The sequence below is a fragment of the Manihot esculenta genome, chromosome 18, assembly GCF_001659605.2.
Source record: "Manihot esculenta cultivar AM560-2 chromosome 18, M.esculenta_v8, whole genome shotgun sequence".
NCBI lineage: Eukaryota > Viridiplantae > Streptophyta > Magnoliopsida > Malpighiales > Euphorbiaceae > Manihot > Manihot esculenta.
In genome coordinates, this window is record NC_035178.2 from 8,744,375 (window position 1) to 8,766,516 (window position 22,142).

General features: G+C 32.2%; 3 protein-coding genes across 4 annotated transcripts; all 3 read right to left on the reverse strand.

Annotated features, from left to right (window-relative positions):
- Positions 1–2,944: 2,944 nt before the first annotated feature.
- On the reverse strand, positions 2,945–8,359 carry LOC110606640. The gene is made up of 3 exons (XM_021745543.2): positions 8,034–8,359; positions 5,895–5,975; positions 2,945–3,643 (listed from the first exon to the last, which is right to left on the reverse strand). Exons 1-3 carry the CDS (start codon positions 8,190–8,192, stop codon positions 3,272–3,274), a joined length of 612 nt encoding a protein of 203 aa, XP_021601235.1. The 5' UTR covers positions 8,193–8,359; the 3' UTR covers positions 2,945–3,271.
- A 3,315-nt stretch (positions 8,360–11,674) lies between these two features.
- On the reverse strand, positions 11,675–17,577 carry LOC110606059 (UDP-rhamnose/UDP-galactose transporter 6). Of its 2 annotated transcripts, none has more exons than XM_043953665.1 (6): positions 17,555–17,577; positions 15,373–15,565; positions 13,384–13,568; positions 13,103–13,303; positions 12,766–12,927; positions 11,675–12,253 (listed from the first exon to the last, which is right to left on the reverse strand). In XM_043953665.1, exons 2-6 carry the CDS (start codon positions 15,500–15,502, stop codon positions 11,924–11,926), a joined length of 1,008 nt encoding a protein of 335 aa, XP_043809600.1. In that variant the 5' UTR covers positions 15,503–15,565; positions 17,555–17,577; the 3' UTR covers positions 11,675–11,923. The 2 variants fall into 2 exon arrangements, with proteins under 2 accessions (XP_043809600.1, XP_021600485.1); XM_021744793.2 differs by lacking the exon at positions 17,555–17,577 and adding an exon at positions 16,147–16,352.
- Positions 17,432–20,983, reverse strand: LOC110606357 (abscisic acid 8'-hydroxylase 3). The gene is made up of 9 exons (XM_021745127.2): positions 20,470–20,983; positions 20,045–20,369; positions 19,798–19,947; positions 19,459–19,710; positions 18,912–18,998; positions 18,754–18,832; positions 18,560–18,666; positions 17,781–17,899; positions 17,432–17,695 (listed from the first exon to the last, which is right to left on the reverse strand). Exons 1-9 carry the CDS (start codon positions 20,742–20,744, stop codon positions 17,587–17,589), a joined length of 1,503 nt encoding a protein of 500 aa, XP_021600819.1. The 5' UTR covers positions 20,745–20,983; the 3' UTR covers positions 17,432–17,586.
- Between the last annotated feature and the right edge of the window lie 1,159 nt (positions 20,984–22,142).

Here is a 22,142-nt window from a genome sequence, read left to right on the forward strand (position 1 = left end):
TTACAACAATTAAAGCATCCTTCATTTCAATTTTTTCATCAAAATCCACAAAGACATTTGCATTCTTAGTGTCTGAGTTCATATCATGCTTTGTAAGTCATTATCTCTTATTAGTCTCTACTTAAATTCTCTAATATCTTCTTCATTGAGGTTAATACTACCACCACCTACCTGCATAACATCGTCTGATTTATCTTTATAAACTTCATGTACTGCTTCATTACCACTAGTCTCCTCATCCTCAAATATATCATCACCACTTCCCTCATAGTCTACATACATCTCACTAACATCACTTGTATCAACATCCTCTTACTAGAAACCTCCCCTACATTTGAGCTCATCACATCACATGATCATCATCTTCAGTATCACTGCTAAATAGAAGCCTTCAACCTCTCTCCCAAATCATGTATATTGTCATTTACATTTTGCTCAAAATCATCTTCACTTTCAATTACTTTTTGGAGGTTTTCATAATTTCATGATTTTCAGCAAAACCAATTACATTATCAGCTTCATGCTCTGTATTTTGTTGGAAATTATCCTCAACAACCACCAAACGAGAATCATTTCCCACAAAATATACATCTATAAACTTTTCACCATTATTGTAGTCAACCATATTGTTTACATATTGATCACTGAGTATTTTCTTAAATCCCTCTTTACCTGTTAAACGAGCTATTATCACTGTGTTAAATAAGACCTCCCTGGTGCACCATATGAGGTCTATTTGACTACTTACCCCCCTAATAGTGCATCCTCAAATAGTCATATTCACTTGCTATATCTAAAACCAAAAATAGAGGAATAGCATGAGTAAAATACTGAAATTATAAATAACAAACAAATAAAATCAAGATTCCCTACTCAATTTCAACTAACAATTGTGATCTCAAATGCAATGAAAAGACACAAATAGATAAAAAGATCAAATTTGACATTTTTCATACTCTATAGTGCACGAAAGTGAGCTTCAAACACTATACAAGAACTAAATGTTATATTACATCTCGATACTTTTCAAATATACTCTAAACACAACAATGTTGATGCCAAAATGTGAGCTTTTTTTACACCATATTTGAACAACCCAAACTTTTGATTGCAAATTTTGAGAGAAAATCATACTTAGGTGAAGTAGATAAAAGTTTCTATTCTCTTACCTTTCTTTTCTTCCACACTCATTTAATAACGTAATAATATAATATTATTTCTTTCAAATATTTTTAAATTAATTAAACACATCAGTTAATTTAGACGTGTTCTGTCAAAATGACATAATTAACTGACATCACGATATTATAGGTATCATTTTGTTGCATATTTAATTTTGAATTTTAAAGTGAAAATATACTTAAATTACAGGGTAATTTTTTGTATTTTGCCAAAAAAAAAGTCGAGGATGACTCCAATTCCCATATGCCATGGTTCGGCATCATTGAGGATGAAGCGCTAAAGTGAAGAACTGCTTTTACTTGAGACGCGTGACATATAGCATGCATGCATGCCTCTGAACATATAAGCCCAATGCATACTCCCATACCGTTTTCACAAAAAATTAAAAGATCATTCTATCACTTTATCTTTATAATTATTTACTTATGAAATAAATTTATACATTATATAATATATTAATTTTTAAATTCTAAATCTGATATATATATATATATATAACGCTCTACTAAGTAAGTAAAACTCAATAAATATGCTTGCTTTAAAAAAAATTATAACGATAAAAGATTGATCAAATGATCATTTTCATCATTTTTATATTTCCTAGGAATTTAAATTCTAATGAGAAATGGCTAAAACTAGGGATGTAAACGGGTAGGGTACCCGTAAAAATTAAACTATCCGAATCCGAACCCGATTTATATTAGTAATATCCGAACTCGTTCCGAACCCGATTAAAAATTAATTTAAATTATTCGAATCCGTCCCAAATCCGATTATTATTATCCGAATAAAACCCGAACCATTTAATTTTATATATTTTAATTAATAATTTATATAAAAAATATTTTTCATTAATAATTTTTATTTAAAAAATTTAATATTTTTAAAAAAATATTTAAATTTAAATTTTTAAATAAAAATATATAAAAAATTTATAAATATTATTGTAAAATATATTTTTTATATTAAATTAATTATTTATATAAACGAATTCGGATAGTGGGTACCCTGTACATAAAATCCGAATTCGATCCGAACTCGTAACGGGTATTATTTTTAAAACCCAAATCCGTTCTATTAGGGTTCGATCGGATCGGGTACCCAAAAATACCCGATCCGTTGCTATCCCTAGCTAAAACTAAAGTTATTTAGCACACTTAAATTATTTTACAGTTTCATAGGAATTTGTCTATATATATGGAGAGAGGTGTTTAACCCAATGTTGTTGGATCAATAATTGGAGTGTTATCTCTCTTCCTCTTTCATTTATATATCAGAATAATTAAATGTTAAATTTGATAAAACATATAGTATCTTAGTAACATGGATATGAGCTTTGGCCAAAAGGGTGTTGTGGGTGGGATTATACAAGGAGACCTAATTAGAAACATCAATCATTTATTATTCATTAGGTTGCAAGTTACCTCACTTGATATGAATAGGCTTTTATATTTTTAAGAGTAATGGTGGTAAGCAAGGTGCACATTCATTTCTTGTCAACCTAATGCAAAGAGTGACTGCAGCATGTACCATTGGTATTGGCATGGTTTTGGACCCATCACCCTTCTCCCATATATACATAAAAGCTGCGTAAATATTTCAACACGAAAGAGTAATTCCAATCAATTTTAAAATCAGAGTAAAAAAGATTACTGAGCATGCATAGATGAGTGAGATTAGCACAGTGAACATGATTTTTTTTTTCTTACAAATGTGCATGGCTAACAAAGACATTCTAAAGAAGCAACAGAGAAAAATAAAATAAAATAAAATGCAACAAATATTACCAATTTATAAGTAGCCAAGTCAATTCAACAAGAAGCTTTACATGACATCAAAGACCCATCTTTTAAGCATTCAAAACAACAATCAAAAGATGAAATCATAGATTACACTGCTCATCATATACCAATTTTGCCCCATGCCATTGCCAACTCACACCATTCACCTATTCTTCTCCACTCTTTCAAGTAAAACATCGTCATGCAATTATTCTTGTATCAAGCAACCATTTCCATGTGCCAAAACCTTAATCCAATTGCAACAGCCCTCCAATTCTTTTAACCACCACACTATTACACCTACTATCTTAGATGTCCATTGAAGAATCATTGGAACTTACAGGATTAGGATCCCTGTTCTGGTGCTGAAGAAAGTTGGGCTCGTTACTACGGGTTCCATTTCCAGGGGGTGGTCCACCAGGTGGATAATAGCCTTCCTGGGCAATGTGATAGTTCTGGAGACTCCTTCGGACAGGGCTTGATAAAGCATTTGAGAAAACTGAATTCTTGGGTTGTTGATCACAGTGCTCAGATCGAGTACCTTGGCCAGCAGTTATGGGACCAGATGAACCTGATGAAACAAGGAAGCTAGAATTTGAGAACTGAACTGGCTGGGAATTCTGATGTTGTGGGGCACGTGGTGACATCGGTGGCTCTTCTCCAGCATAGTCCAGTTCATTCTACATGAAACATTTCATTTCACACAAGTACAATGTCATAAATATCTACATCCATGCACAAGACTAATATGATTCTTGTACATATTGAAGTCTGCAACTAAAATAAAACTAAGCAACAACAGCTAATATTCCTTTGGTTATCAACAAACCAAGCCCAACAAGTTACTAGTAGGCACAAGGATCAAATTTTATCAATCTTTCAAGTAGAGTAACACAAATTTTAAATAATTTTCAAGCTATAGCTGCATGATTAATAGTAGTCTCAGGTTCTCATCTTGTCATCTGAATCTATGCTTCATTTTTTATTTTATTGCGAAGGGTAAACATCTTCAAACACAAATGATACTCCAGCCAAAACTTTTTGTACTTCCCTACTTATCATCTGTTTTAACGAAATGATTTGTTTCCTGCTACATAAGATTAAGACTCTTTACCTAACAATCTTGTTGGACATCCGATTGGAAGATTAGGAAAAAAATATCATCGTCATATTCAAGAATAGGACTTCAAAGTTCAGATTTCATAATTTGTTAGTTGTTCATACATTCTCTAATGTCATAACAATCATATACCGATATACCCTTATTCTCAATTGTCAATGTTGAACCCTTATAACTGCCCCTTATAAAAGTCTTAAGCACTCTTCTCCTTGAGCTAACTTTTGGGTAGACATAAACCTGACTGAAATTTAACATAGTATTAGAGCCTCCCACCATTGCTAGGTCTCCCATAAATATTTCACAGCCCCAGGCGTGAGAGGAGTGTATCGAATCACATATCAGTTTGGAATAGGGTAATGTGCCTCTCATGTGGGTCTTAAGCATTCCTCCCTCGAGAAAGATTTTAGAACGAGTTAGACCTGACTCAAATTTAACATGGTATTGAAACCTACCCATCGATGTTGGGCCCCCGTAAATATTTCACGCTTCAATGAAATTCTTAGCGCCCCTTGTAACACTTCTCCCCTTTAACTAACTTTTGAAGCGAATTAGACTTGTTCCAAATTTAACAGTCAAAATGGGCATACTTATAGGATGTGTTATCACTTATCACCGGGAGTGGGTGTAGTCCAGTTTCAGTCCTAAGGGCCACGGACCAAGTACTCTACCAAATGGTTCCCCTAGGTTCAGGTCCTAGTCTTGGTTTGGCTTGATTTTGGTTCAGTTCAATCTGGTTTGAATCATTTTTTTTAAGAGGCAGCCAAATTCAGTTTTGGTCCAGTTTAAGACATTTCCAGTCCAAATCCAGGCCATACGCAATTACCCGTTCTAGTATCACTATATATATGCATTATTCTCTATGCGTCAAGTTGTTGCTCTTTAAACTACAATAGTGATTTGACTGCTAAAAATTTTCAGAGCAAGGGGAGAAGCTCTTTCTGAAGAATCTGAACCACCATACACATCCTTTGGATAAAGTAGCTTATCTAGTTCAACATTGTATTCAGCACCCATAGGATAGGTTGACCAACTAGCCTTCTAATGTTTTTTCAGTATGCCTATCTCAAGCAATCACCGAGTTTTAGTGCTTAGATTTAGACCTCCATTAGAGTGTGAAAAGAAAGAAATTTGAGGTTGTTTGGGCTAGTGAACTGCACCTGCAATATTCTAGCAACAGAGGAAAGTAGCAGCAGCAGTGGCGAAGGTAGAGACGAAGAGAATGGAAAGAGAAAAATCAAGCATATTCCAAATTAAGCCAAAGAAATTCTACCACCAAATAACTAAGAAAATAGCTAGCCATATTGGTAGTCTTAAATAACTTATTGCACAGCTGTTAGGATTAGGAATATCAAACTAGGAAAAATTAATCTAAACTAAATAGAAAGCAAAACAAAGCTTTTTGAATATTTCTAATAAAAACAAAAATTCCTAAAACAATACTAAAAGTGTAAACTTCCTAAATAGAAAAATTAGAAGAAAATTTTAATTATTAAGGATTGAATAACATAATCCCTAAATTTGGTTTTCCTTGACTGCATTTGTACCAGCAGAGAGTAAAACATGCGCACATAAAGATGTGTTTATGACTGTAACAAAATCTAATTCAAAGCACTCGCATTTGGAAATCTAGGTTACTAATTCTCACACTCAGCACTTGGACAGACACAGATACAAGCAAAAGTAGATGTTCGATATTCAGAAATATTACAAAGGCACAAGGTATTACAACCATGATGCATCAAAAAGCCTTTTACAACACAAATATGAAGTCAAAAGAAAAAGAGAACAGATTGTAAATAAAGGAGGCAAACCTGAATGTAATTGAGTATATCAACTGTTGCTATTCTTGATCCTCCCTCTTGTTGTCTCCAAATCCACTGATAAAGTTTTTCCTGAAATCAACATGACCCTGTAAGTTTGGCAAATTCTGTAGATTCGATTAAGAGAGGAATACATAGGTCCAGATCAAGGCATGACAAGATTGTATAATGACACAGGTCATCACTGCCTAATGACTATCAAGCAATAACCCATGAGCAACTAAAAGCATCAAACAAACAAAATAACTGGCAGTAGCACAACTCATAATTCAACAAGGAATGAAGAATTGGAGATGACCATTAAATTTTGTTTTGATTTCCAAATATTTTTTATTCTTTGTTACCACATTTCACCCCTTTAAGACAACTATTACTAAAAACCTCTGTTCCAAAATTATAGTTCACAATTCCTATCCTAGAGTTTTGTATCATTTAACCACTGTCAAAATTTAATGATAAATGTCACTATTCAATATTTTATAACACAAGTTCAACCATTGTGCAAAGATATCAGAATACCTGTTTTTCAGGTTCTCAATTCCCCAAACAGGGATTTTCTTTACCAAACTAAACTACCTCATTTTCATTATGTAGATTACCATAGTTGTATTTGTTTGAGGTATATTAGATATAAAATTAAGTCAACCATGTGCTTGCTAATTTGTCCTTTATTTGGAATTTTGTAATAGGATAACACAAGGCTTCTTAATCATTTATCAGAACAAGTTCATACAACACCACATAGACAAATTGACACCCATTATTTTGTGCCTCTTGCTCACAGATTTAAACTATAATTCCCCAACATCAAATCTTGATATCAAAATATCATGTCAAACACATACTTAAGTATGTTATCCATTACTGAATCAGATAGTCACACTCTGTGTTTAAGACAACAAATATTTTATCACCTCATTTCAGTAATCCGATAACTCTTATTAGCTTATACAAGGTTCCCATCATTCTCACAATCAATTTCATTCTTTAAACTCCTAAGATTAATTTTTACTTCCAAAACCAAACTTCCCAATTACCATCCCATGATTCCTCACTGAACTTTTCCATAATATTTATCCACTGTCAAGATTCACGACTAGTAATCACTGAATTAATATTTCAACAGTTCAATAACATAAATTCAACATTTGTTCCAAAGCAACACTAGAAACACGAAGGATTTCAGCCTCACCAATCTCCCCAAATAGGTTTTTACACCAGCTAAGCCTACCTCGTTTCTCATTCTCTAGGATAACAAAATCCATTTACTAGAATCAACAGATCCAAATTAGGGACAATATCAATGTGATGTCATAAATACCATAATCCATTGTTGGTTTGCCTTCCTGTGTTTGCATTATAGCATAGTCCTCTTAATTGCCTAACAACTTCTCAAAATACTATCTATTTTCTCATCCAGACCCTATTGAACCTCAGGGCTTCTCGACTCTCACTAAAGAATTAAGAAAATAATTCCATAGATGAACGCTTTCTTCAATTCATTGCGCAATTTGACAGCGGTACGACAATTAGATACAAGTAGAGGGAAAAAAAAATTTCTTCCACAATTACAAGGTCGTGGAGACTGTTTGTCATCAGCTGAAGTACAACACTCATATCCTCAAGTTCCAGTTGCTTCTTCAAGTTTTAAAAAGAAAAAAGGAGAAAGAAAGTTGAAGAATTGATGCCAGATTCAATCTAGCTCATCGACAGTCTAGTGCAATGGAGTTTCCATCAGCCTCCATTCATTTACAGTACAATCCACCAAAAATAGATAGAAAAGAAAGAAAGAAGGAAAAATGCAAAACCCCATCAAATTGTAAACCCAACTAACAATACCTAAAATTAAGAAGTGCAACCAACCCATCATTAATCCCACGGGAACCAATCCATCAGCTTTTCAAATCGTTAGAATCAAATTAGCAGTAACATTTACACAAGAAGAGAAAAATCTATCCTAAAAGAAATCCAAAAAAGGTAAAATTTTAAAAAGGGGAAAAAAGAAACCTACCTATGTGCTTGATTAATCAAAACAAAAACCCAAAAATCAACAATCTCCACCAGATTGTACAAAATTACAAAAAAAAGACACAAACAACAAACTCCAAACAAAGAGAGAGAAAATCTCACAAGGCCGTGACGTTCACCGGCTTGGAAGGAAAGTTTCTGGTGGTTCATAGCCTGGGTATAGAGCTGAGAGAGAGAGTTAGCAGCGCTGCAAAATGAAGCGTACATGGTCCGATCCACCTCGTCCAGGCTTGTGGCTATCGATTTCCTCTTCTTCCCCATATCTACCAACACTCGAATTCCACTGCAAGAATTCCCGATTCCACCGATAGATTTCTATTATTTCCCCCTTTTAATTTACACAATCACTTAAACAAAAATCTTCTAATTTTCCGTAAACCAAAAAGTATCCCCGCGAAGAAGAAGAAGATAATGATGAAAAGGGAGAGGAAAAGTGTTTGTGGTTCTTCTCTTTTATAAGCGGGAAGGAAGGGCGTACAGTAAGTAACCTGGGGTGAAACACAGTTGATTAGAATAAAACTGTGTCGTATTACAATATGTTTTTCGACTCTCGGCAAAATAAGATTGAGATTTTGGTAGAAGACATATCGGAAACGTAACGCAAAGAGTACAGTACAAAAGTAAAAGCCAGTTACATTTGGACACGTATTATCCACTTGGAGTTTTCACGGCTTTACATCCACCGAAGACGTCCAACTTAATTGGTTATTTGGGCTAATATTATCAATTAATTATGTAAAAAGTAAGGGCAAATTTTTGGTGTTTTTTAGTAGCCCTCTTGTAAACTTGCTTTATGGGCCTTGAATGAAATTTTACTTGCATGGTTAAATTTAAAATTAATAACTATTTGTCGAAATTTGAAAAAAAAAAAGAAAAATCTAATTCAATTAAAAATAAATGAATTTGTTTTTTTTATTTATAATTTTTTTATTAAAAAATAACAATCATTCATGATTATATAAAAGTTCATGTAATTTTTTTTATTTCAAATAATTTATTTTAGACAAAAATTTTAATGTTATTTCTTTATAACAATAAATTTATTAAAACAAAAACTAGTTAAATTTTAATTGTAAATAATGTGATAAATATAAAATTTATATATTTATGTTACTTTAATAAAATAAAAATAAAGAGTTTTTCCGCTTATAATCCGATCCGTCAATAGGGATTTTTATTAAAAAAGGATTCCCGGTAGATATATATAAATATGCAAGTCTCTATATTTTTTATGATAGCGAGTACCTAATCGAATTGATCGGGTCATATATGAACAAGATTCAAGTCTACCGGTCTGTTAAGATGTCTCAGTTGCATATATCACTGCACTTCCACTTGACACCTATCCTAATGATAAATGGCTCGTCTCGCCGTGACCTTCTCCTGAATTCTCAAAACTTCTGTCACTCCATCCCCGCAGGGGCAGAGAACCCGTCGCTGTCTCAGCTATGCTACCGAAGGTTCTGAGGAAGTCGAAATAGAAGAGCACTCATCTTGGGGTGGACTTACTATTTAGATGCTTTTAGCAGTTATCCGCGGACCGAATGAATAAAATATCTATAAAAATTTCTAATTATAAATATCTATAAATATTGGATTGAAATTGTTTAAATAAGCTAGATTACCCTATAAATATTGAAAGAAGTTTATAGCTCAAGAACATAACAACCTATGTAGACATTCGATTTTGGAATAAGGAGAAGAATAACATTTATTCGGAAATCATTACAGAATCTAAAGATCCCTTTTAAAATTCAAAATTTTATTTGGCGAACTTATTATGAGTGTCTTTCTACGAGGTCAAACTTATATACTAAGTATATGCAAGTGAAAGTGTTCAGTGTATTTTGTAATTCAATGAATAAATTTTTTGAATATGTCCTTATTTTATGCATTATTGTCTGATAATGCTGGTAAGCAGCTATACCTTCAAATAGTCCAAATTTAACTTTTCAATTGTGGTTGAATCAATTCGAAATTGTGTATGATTCTGTGAGTTATTTGAGTCGATTAACTCATCTCAAAAGTTAGTTTAAGAGGGAGAAGTGTCTAAAATTTTTATAACGAATACATTATCCCTATTTTAAATCAACGTGGGATTCAATACAAATTCATCGTCTAATACTATAAGTTTTTTTTATTTGTATTTAATTTATCTTCCAATCCTCCCTTTCTTTCTTAGTTTTTTGTGTGGACAAAAATATAAAATGCAAAAAATGTGATATTTCCTCTTTGTTTCTATTTTCATTCTTTTTCAATGGATGGCTACATCAAAGTTTTTATTGAATTTGATCATGTTTAATTTTTTAGCAATTTTATTATTATAAAACTAAAAATTTTGTTTTTTAAGAGATAAATTGATATTTAACAAATTTTATAAAATTTAAAATTTAATTTAGGAGTGCAAATGAAATTAACCCTTTTAAATTATATAGCAAATAACTTGTTTAAGATCCTCCATCTTGATTTATTGTTTTCAGTTTGATACATCTAAAATTTTTTAATACAAGTTTTTTTTTTTTTAATTTGAAATCAACACAAGTTACATATAGGATTATGTAGTTATTAATTTAATTGAAATTTAATAAAAAAATTATCATATTTATTTGTAAAGTACTTAGAGTTTTTAATAAAAAATTTATCATTAATTATTATTTTAATTAATAATTTTATTATATTAATCCTTATTAAATTTAAATTTTAAATTTATAGCTTTTAAAAACGATTGTAGTATTATTAAATTAAAATTATTAACAATTTAATAATTTTTTTTTGTTCTTATATTCATTTCGCTGACTAAACTCTCTCTGTACGATTTTACAATGTAAAATCTTATATTACTCAATACATACAACTAATTTTTTGAATTAGCTTTTGTAATTGGGAAAAAATAAATAAGTTTTACATCAATAATAATTTTTTAATAAAGAGAATGATAATATAAATATTTTAATACCATCTAATTGGGTAAGTTATAAGATTTCTCTTTTGGATAAGGCCAAATATATAATACCATCTAATAAGAATCAAATTATATATTTAACTTTTATTTTGCTAAAAAATAAATATAACAATCAATTTTACGATTAATCTAATTAATCTTTCTTTATTTTCAAGTATTAAAAAGTTTGACAGAAAAAAAAAAAAAAGTAAAAAGAGACTTTTAAATTTAAAGTATCTCTAGCCTATTAGCCAGTTAAGCTGTCAGTTTAATATTAAAAATTTTATAAAAAATTAATTTAATTGATTTATTTTTTAATAATTTTTTTATTTAAATGAATGAATTCAATTTATTTTTATTTAAAAAATTTTCACTTTAAAAAGGAAGTTGAAATTTTATATAATTTTATAAACCTTTATTTAAATTATTTTTTCAAAAAACAAATCAGGGAGTATGAAAAAGAAAAAAAAAGAACTTCGGAAACGAGGCAAAAAACTTCTAATTTCCCTAATGGTTGATCCACCTCAGGTTGGGAATATGCAAAAATGGGAAGCTCTGATGCTAACCTTGTAGTATAAGTAATCTAATTGAATATTAGATTGAGTAGTGGCGTGAGAACATGGGACCAATTTTGCGGGCACGAAAGTTAGGTTCGGTTTCTTCATCAAGGGACCTTGCCAAATAAACCTTTACTTACTTTTTAGAAATTGCATTCGCTAATATGATGTAACTCACAGAATTCATCATGACTAATGACTATGATAAAAAGAAGATAAATGCCGTAATAGCTTGAAGATGCATAGGAAATAAATAATTATCATAGTTTATATTCCTGAACAAGCAAAAAAGAAAATTACAGACTAATTCTAAGGAAAAAAAAAAAAAAAACTCCTTTCCCTTGATAGGATTTAGTAAAAGAAAAACAAGAAATAATTGAATAAAGAAGAAATTAATTAGCATCAAACCATGGAATTTCTACTCTCTCAAATGATTCATAACTTCTGGAATTAGCTATCCTTGTATGCTTTAACTTGTATCCTACATGAATGATTTAAGCCTTTGCATCATGTTCACTGGCTTCTGACAAACTAGTGTGTTTTTGTTGTCTGCTTGTAGGTAGTGAAATGTTCCAACGCTCCTTTCCTCCTGGCTTAGATGAGGCATTTCCATACCAGATCATTCCCACCACTGCTATGACCATACCTAAAACTACCTGTAGATTCAGACCCTCTCTTCCGAAGAAGAAGAATCCCATTATTAATACAAGGATTGTCTTCATGTGACCGAGTACTTGAAATGACACGGCTGTGAATCTGCCTATGCAGATGAACTGGCTGAGGTTGGTCCCAACCGCAATGGTGCATGATAGAATAATGAACGTCTGTGGAGATCAAGATGAAGATAGAGTTGTAAGAGACGATTTTTGTGAACTAAGGAAAGAAGCACACACACACTAACAGAACCGAGTAGTGAACAGAAGTTTATTTCATTTGTACAAGCAGAAAGTTTCATGCATTTTGCAATATAAACTAATTCCAAAATTTAGGTTCTTATAAAGCCAAATCATATCCAGCTTGTAAGCCTACATTAAAGTGGAATGATGAATTTTATTAGCCATATGAAAGCATAGACATGAAAATAAACATAATATGAAGATCAAAACAATAATGAGATAGAATCAGACATCTGGTGCCATGTAGAAATGATAATAATCATGCATCTATGTACATACTCATGCAAGTGGTGGTCTGATCAAAAGCTTAATCTAACTATTCTAAAGCATGCATTAAAATCAACAAACCTGTCCAGATAATTACAAATTACATAAGCCATTAAGATAATAACCAAGATTTTATGCATAATTAACAATTCATACGCTACTAAATCACTCACCACAGAGACTATATTATAGTTGTAAGTGTAAACTCTTCTGTTTGTCAACCAGTAATCCAAAAATGGGCCTATTAACAGCAATGTAGCAGCCTGGGCTGGAGCAGTATGACCAAGTAGGTTAAAAGAACTAAGTGAATACTTCCTTTGAAGGTAATGTACATACTGCAAATAAACAATTCAATATAGTTATAAAAAGAGCAATTCTGAACTGAAAGAGAATTCAGAAAACTAGGTTGGTTAGATAGAAATCAGGTACCGTCACATATGTACAAATAAATAGATGAATGCGCATGGACACTAGCATGCATGATAAAAGGATGTATAAAGGACAACTTACATACTGTTGCAGAGAAGTGCTCCAGACTGCAATGAAAGCAGCAACGAAGCCCTTGGCGTTCACACTAACATCAGTGATAGTGCAAACACCAACCCCCAAGAGAACAACAGCTATACTTAGCTTTGTGTCTCGTGAGTACCGAATCTTGTCAAACAACACTTCCAACAGGCAGGACACAGGAATCATACTCAGCTTTGCTATCTGAAAGTTATAACGGAACATCATGTAATGGATTTATTGCAATAAAGAAATAGCCAAACCCAGGATAACAAAAATTTTACCTGATAAAATCCTACTGAATTCCACATTAGACTAACATTCATTCCAACAATTGAGAAGTTTGCAAAGAAGACAAATTTCAAAAGTTCTGGGAAAGGTAGATGAGAGGCTTGGATGTATCCCAGACCCCTCAGAACCAAAGCCAACAAGGTAGTGGTGGCAAAATGCAAACCGGTTAGTGTAGTAGCTGCAGGAAAGTATATAAGTAGTGAAAAAAATGTTAAGAATCAAATTGATAAGCAGTTTACTTTCAGATAAATTACATATAATATAAAACCCAGATGCCAAGATCCATTCTTTCATCAATTTAATTACTGGTCCCAATTCAATATCGCCACTACAAACAAGAAAATAGCAATCCTAGTTACTTTCATGCCACTTTTATAGAAGAAAAATAACATTGATAAAGAGAGAATTAAATTCACAAGGCTATGCAGTTTCTCCCTACAAAAGAAAGAGGCACAAAAAACAGAAGGTTGAAGGCATTTTTGCCTTTCATTTTTTTTCCTCATTACACTACATATCCTCTATTCCTGATGGACCTATAAATAAGCCATATCATTCAATAAAGGAGTAATCATCATTCAGCCAATAGTTTGACTCAACTCATCTTAGTTCCTCAGTATAACAAACCAAATCCAAATCCAAATCCTACAAGTTAGCTACTAGGGGGATTAGAAAATGGATGGGAAAAAAAGCTGAATTACAAAATTTGCAACTTGCAAGTAAGGTTGTATATTGTAGCCTTATGATCATCAATACTGTTGACCTAGTATTAACCTTTAAAAAGGCCATCATTCACCACAGTCCTTGCACTAAAGAAGCCAAACTATCCACAATCTCACAATCTAAGCTAATCCATACCACTCCAACATTCGAAATATTCACATATAAGCTAAACCCTCTTAAATATCTACAACAGGGTAAGCACATTAACAAAACCTTTTCACCATCCAAAAAAAAGAAGAAGATGGTATCATTAACAAATTGCAAACAGGAGAAATCATAACGAATTTCAATGTCCAGAATGAGACTCCTCTAAGTGGCCTTATTCACCATCCTACAAAAAACATCGAACATACAAGTAAATTAAGGAGAGATAAGGATTTCCTTAATCACACCCCTTGAAGCTGCAAACAAACATTAGAGTCACATTCAAAGACACTCTTCAATATATTTTTTTATTGGGATAGATCTGTCTATATTATATACCAACCCCCTGATATCCATAAAAAAAAAAAAAAGAAAAAGTTGCTGTATATAGCTAACAGAAACCACAAAACCAATCTTTTCTATGAACTAATGACCCAAAAATGTTCCTGCCATTTACCTTTAATCAGTTGAGAGAAAAGCGAGTTTTAACAAACACATCCACCTGGTAAAATTAAGTAATACACAAAATACTTGAGCAAATCTTAATTCCAAACTAGTTGGATTAAGCCATATGAATTGCTTTTCTCCATTTTATCCAAATTAGGACACCATCTTCAAAAAGATCTAGAGCTGCTAAATCCTTAATATATCAGATAAGTAGCTGATGCGTAACTGCAAGCATTGAGTAAGGGAAACAACACGATAAAGCAGGACCAGAGGGTTCTAGTGCTCTACTTGAAGCTTTAATCAATAAATATGATCAAACACCATAAGTATAGGTTGTTGACGAGAACAATTATCAAAGCTCTATAAGACCATTGCAAACCTAAATGTCACTAATATTACACTGCATAATAACCAATGACCACAAACTGAAAACTCTTGCAGGCACAAAACATGAGATTCGAAATTGTATAAAAGTAGGGAGAAAGTGTTGTGCAATAGATATTGCACAAAACATAATGGGCAGCAAATTGTGATTGTAAAATTCATAAAAGAAATAAGGAATTGCTTTCTGGATAAGCAAATATACAAGAAGAACAAAAAAGCATATTATTTACTGTTTTCCATAATCAGAAAAGAATTAATAGATGAGTATAGGCAGGAAAGAAACCCACCATAACTGAAGTCATAAGTGGCCATTAAGGCTTTGTTGACAAGAATAATCCCAACAGAAGTGACAACGTTGAACATCCATGCAGCTGCATCCACTGCAGCCTTTTTATCAGCCTTGCTAGCTGGAGCCATTCCAAATTACTTCAAAATGATTATTTCAAGACTTCACCCTTCACCCTCTATGCATAGTTCCATCTGCATTCAACAGAAGTGACAATGATGGGTATAACAGTTGTCAGAAGCTAGAATTTAACAGTAAAACTTCAAATGGAAACTTCACCAAACAAGGAAGCACATAGATAACTCTAACAACTACAAGTAGCAGAGGACGAGCAGTAACACTTCCACATAAAATGTCAATTCCGTCTGATCTCATCCATTTTTATTTCACTACCCAGAACACCCTTTCAAAAATATCTAACCACCCAGATTTTGAGCCAAAATATCACTGAAAAATTGCCTTAATACTACAATTGAATGCTTGAAAATAAAATTTAGAAAAGAAGAACAAAAATAAAACAATCACAAGCTTGTCCAACAGAAAGATCGCATCTCACATTCATAAATCAAAACAATTTCATCGATCACCAAAACAGATCTCAGATAAATCACGCAAACACTCACAGCTAACAAAAATGAAAATTAAACAAATTGAAAACACAATTCAGATACCAAACAAATCCACTGAACGAGACGAATCATTAACGAGAAGAAAAAAAACAGATCTAAGAGTGAGAACACAATAGATTTCGAATGAATCAAAAAAAGGCGCGTACCATGGAAATGAAAGGACAAAGAAGGCGAGCAATGTGAGCTGTGGAGTAGTGTTTGTGAGAAGATTAGATTGAAAATGAGGAATTGCAGAGAATTGGAGAGAGAGAGAGAGAGAGAGAAGTGAAATTTCAGTTGGGAAACGAAGGGCTCGTGGGAAGGTGTAAGTGAAACATAACATGGACGTTACCTTTGCTCACACATGCCAAAATATTTTTGGCCAATTACGTTCATAATATCTCTTGCTATTGGAGATTCCATTAAATATTTAAATTATAATTAAACATTTCAAATTATAAAAGTTAAAATAAAATAAACATCATTTTTTAAATTTGTTTTTCAAAAATTGATAATATGGCTAATTATTTTAATTATTAATTAATCTCAGCAGAATTTATTGTGTGTGTATATATATATTAACTATTTTAATGAGGATTTTTTAATTAAATTTTAATATTTTTTTATTTCATATTATTATTTAACATTACAGTCCTCAATAAAATTAGTTAATTAGCAAATAAATTTTGGCATAAAAAACTTCATATTGTAAGAGAAAGGATCATAAAATTCATTTTTGAGTGTAAATTTATAATTTTTTTATTTTAATAAAACATGAATTGTAAATCACTTTTTTGTTGTATTCACATTTTTAATTTAGTGATAGATATATTTGAGTAAATATGAGAGATTTCAGATTTTACTTATCTCGATTCCAATTTAAAAAAAAAAGTAATTTTTTACTAAATTAATGTGTAGTATTTTATTAATATTTTTGATGACCGTTGGATTTCACCACCCTGTAAGAGGCTAAGCCCACAGTGACAGGGCCGGTCCAGGACCTGCGGAGTCCCACAAATGAGAAGGTTCAGCCCATTCATCCTTGAGGTCGGGCTTTTCTCCGGACTCAGCTTATTATTTCCGAGCCCGGCCTGGAAGCTTAGCAACATGAGGATCATTGACCCAATCCTGAACTGCTCGATTAACCCGCGTACCGAAAGGGAGAATTAAATGGCCGTTACGCATGGAGCGTATGGCAGAGACAGGTGACCCAATGGCAGTGAGACCCTTACACGTCACTGACAGGCCAAGAAAAAGAATAAAAAGAGATGAGCACCTCCTCTACGACCAAGCTTATAAATCCCTTGTAAAATTCTATTTTCTAGATCTTATATTATCATTTTTAATTTCCTTTTTCCAAAAATTTATGCTTAAGAAAATGAACTTGCTTTGCTGTGATTGAAAAATGTTAGATATATTTCTACGGCTATAAATAAATGTTGGAAGTGTATAATAATAGAACTTTGTATTTATTTTGTACTCAATATTTTTACTATTTAGTCCATTTCACCTTCCATTCTTTGTAATCAATACTGCAAAGTAAAGCTTGAAAATAGGAATACAAATAGGCCATACATTATGAAAATGCAATACATCCTTAGACCATTTCACTTTCCATTCTTTGCCAAGGCCTTCAAGGTTATGGGCAAGCCACTCCTGAGTCTAGGAACATGTGTTGTCCTTTCCATGCTCGGGTCTCTATTTTCGATTCTCCACCTATTTCATATCCAGTAACGATTTTAATAGTATTAGCTAATACTAAGAACATATATGAAATTTTATATGAAATTTGATAACTCACTCGTATCCACCAGTGAGTCGGTGTAGAAATACTAATATTGATAGTTTTGCCATTTCTATTCCTAAGCATGTGCGAGGTCCAGCGCCGAATGGTAAGAAGCTATATGGCTTTTGCATTTCCTATATTAAGAGATTATAAATTGTTAATTGGAATACATGCATAAATAAATAAAATATAAAATATTTATGGGTAAACTGTAATTTAGTCTCTCTGATTTAGTGAAATACAACATTTTGTCCCTCTGTTTTAAAAAACTTTCAATTTAGTCACTGTGATTTTTAAAAATTATGCCATTGGTCTCTCCCGTTAAATTTTCAGTTAAATCATCGTTAATTTTAATTAAAAGAATAAAATACTCATTCTCTTTCCTTCATCTTCCTCTTCTTCTTCTTTCTTCTCCTTCCCGATCTTCTTCTTCTCCTCCCGTGGAGGAGATCGGAAAGAAGAAGATCGGGAAGAAGAAGAAGAAAAAGGAGATCGGAAAAGAGAAGAAGAAGAAGAAGGAGATCGGAAAAAAGGAGAAGAAGAAGAAGAAGAAGAAGATGAAGGAGAAAGAATGGGTATTTTAGTCTTTTTAACTAAAATTAACGGTGATTTAACTGAAAATCTAACGGGAGGGACTAATGACATAGTTTTTAAAAATTACAGTGACTAAATTGAAGGTTTTTTAAAATAGAAGGACGAAAGGTTACATTTCACTAAACTAGAGGGACTAAATTACAGTTTACCCAATATTTATATGTGTCAAAAATATCTAGAGGAAGACCAAGAATTTTTACATCAAATCTTGAAGGGTTGAATCTCATAGGATCTTCATACAAATCAGGATCAAAATGTATGCAAGTTGCATCAACATTTACGACCCATCCTTTCTTCATCTCAACACCTGAACATGACAGCATGGAAACACAAAGTTAGAAACTTCCATTTCAGTTATGTCAAGATTTATACAACACTCTTGGAAGGAACTTGCCATCAAGTGTGCAATCATTTTGTGCAACCCTGGGAAGCCATAAGACAACATTTGACATCCTCAGTGTTTCTTTGACAACCTGGAGAAATGTTTTTTTTTTTTTTGTTTCTTTCAAATGTTAATGACAAAGAGAAAGTGATTTTGTTTCATTGCCTAACCTTTAAACCATAGGACATCTTGTTTATGTCTTCCATTGAAAGTGAGGTTCCCCCTTGCTTATTTTTAGCTATCTCCAATTGTTCTTCCTGTAAATTCATGAACTTGTCAGGTTTATTACAGCATCTATAGATATTGTCCTTTTTGTTAGAGAATTAAAGGATTTTTAAAAATTTATTATTTAATCCCTATATTATAGAAAAAATTTATTAATTGGTCTATCTATTTTAAAAAATATATTAAACTTTCTTAATATTTTAAAAAATTTACTAATTAATTTTTTTATTAATTTTAATAGTTAAATATTATAAAAACATTTCTGATATGGAATCATAGATTAGTATATTTTTTAAAAATTTAAAAAATTAATTTATAAATTTTTCAAAATACAAGAATTAAATAGTAAAATATTTTATAACTAAAATTAGTGGAAAATTAATCGATAAATTTTTTAAAATATTAGCCATGTTTAATATATTTTTTAAAATTGAGAAACTAAATTAAATACTTAGAGAAATGAAGTACGTAAGTTTTTCAAGAATTTGTTACCCTGAGCTTGTCCAGGACTTCACTGTTTTCATCTAGGAACTTGACACTCCACATCATAGCAGCTGCCGAGCTGACCTGTCCTGAAACTAACAAAGTTAACAGGTTGTCCATGATCTCTGAGTCTTCCAGCTTTTCACTAGATGGACACGTGTGTCTTTCCAACAAGTACTGCAGAAAATCATCTTTCTGCTCCTTCCCACTTCGCCTTCTGTCAATCATCTCTTTGAAGATCTTCATTAGCCTTTGACGTGCCTGGTTTCACGATTTGAGTTTATGTAAGAATTTCACAGAACAGGATTAAAATTTTTTTAAGAATTCCAAGAATTTTGGCTTTCTTACTTTCATCCCTTTATAGTAAATGGTTCCAGGAATCATCAGAGGAACAGATAGCAAAGCATCTGAAACAGCAGCACAGTCACTCAGAATCTGATCCAGCAAGGATTCTTCTGTAATGCTCATCAGCATGTTGCAAACTGAATCTAACGTTAGCTGCCAGTGGACATTCACATTCAAACATCTTTTAAGATATTCAGTTTATGAAACTGTAAGAAAATCCTTGTCAAATGTTTGCAAGTGTTTTTAGTACCTTCATGGTGAATGGAAGCACTGCAAAACTTTTCCCAGTTTGTTCTAATTTGTTCAACCTCTGAGATATCATTTGATCAAATTTCTCAACAAATTTAGAAAGAGAAGGCATGGAAAAGAGAGCAGATAGAATATGTCTGATCCTTTTATGGGTCTCAAGTGGTACTGCAAAAACACTCTTCTCTCCGACCACAGTTGCCATTGATTTGATGTAACTCTTGTTGAATTCTCCAAAATCATTAGTGAAAACTTTTCTTGCAGCTTCTGTACTTGGGACAAAAACATGGATTTTCCCAAACATTCTGCTCTTGAACCACTTCCCATACCTTCTTGTTCAAGAAAATAAACAAACAAACAAACAAACAAACAAATAAACAAAAGCTACATATTCAAAGATTAACGGAAACAGAAGAGATCATCACCGACCATTTTCGTCGGAGCCTGACAAAATCGTAACACCCTCTTGTGCTGTTGGTGGCTGAAAGAAAAGAGAAGGTTTCACCAACGAAAGGCAGCCCAAGGCTCCCTGGGATTTCGTCTTCTTCATTGATTGTATTAACTTTTCTCCGAGCTTTGAAGAAAGCAAATATTGCTATTGAGAGGAAGGCAGCCAAGACAATATCGTACTTGTTTTGTACGAGGAAGAGAACATGTTCCCTGAATAGCTTCAACATCTTTAACTTGAAATTCTTCAATATCATAATTGCTGAATATAATGGCTTTTTATATCAAGATTTACTGGAGATTGGAGAAGTTGGTTTGGGTATGAGACAAGAAGAATATAGATTTTACATTGTTTTGATTCATGGCATCTGTGGAAGGATCTATATTATGCAGAAAGAAGATTTTCTACCTTTTGCGGCAGGGTCAAACCCTAAAAAAGAAGATAGACCTAAATTCCATCCGACTTTCTTTAGGTAGACTGACCCAATGTCACGAGCCTAAAGGCAGATCGGGCCTATCATGAGTCCGGATCCAACAAAAATGATATAAACCGAAGGAGAATTATTTCGCAATTCTATTCGCATGCGTGTCGAGAAAATTAAATAGTATACATACAAATCTGAGTGATAAAGACACTGTAACACAAAGTATTAAACATCTGTAGCAAACAAAAAAGGAGATAAAAAGAAGAGAAATGTTTTTTTTCTCTAACCAAACTTATACGACAACTGTAAACTCTATTTTTTAGATCTTATAATATCAAATGTGATAAGAAAAAAAAGATAATTTCTTTATGTTCAAATATTATTTTAAAAATCTTTTCTCAGATAAAAACTAACTGAAGTTATTTGCAAAATTTGTATTTTAATTTGTGCGTGGATGATAAGCGTGAACTCATCATTATTTTATTATGATTATTTTTTTAATAAACTGAAAACTACATTCTGTTTTAATATATATTTATTCAGGGAAAGTGAGATGCTTGATAATACATTATTTTATAGATTAAGCAGGGAACCATGCATTTGTCTTCATATTAATCCCAGAAGAAGCCGCCATGCACAACCATACGTTTCAGAATCCAGCTCAACACATTTTTTACAACTTCTTCTGTCTTTTGCTCACAGAAACAACAAATATTTATTTATTTCAAAAATATATAAAAATCACTTTCACAACCATACGTTACATTTAAGGGAATTTCTACCACACCGAGTGTTTGACTAAGTCATACACCGCCCAAATGGAATGGACGATTTCATTGCCAGAAACAAATCACATAAATTAACTATTTTTTTATATATATTGTTGGTTAGTTGGCTAAACGGCAATGAGAGATGAGTTCAATGGCTGTGTCAATATATAGAAGCACATGGGCCGGACCTATCCAGTAAGAATCCGAACACTGTAGGCCTACTCATATGTTTTAGTTAAAAATATTCAAATCGAGTTAAATTAAATTAAATTAATTTAATTTAATTTAATTTTTAATCAAAATCAATGACGCGTCCAAAATGATTTTAACAATTAAAAAGATTAAAAGTGGAAAACTATAAGGAGACTAGTGCTGACTAAATAGAAAAACTTGGCTAAAAACATAAAACTCCATGTATTTATTCTAGACAAGAATTTCCGGACTCCGGTAACAGAGGTAG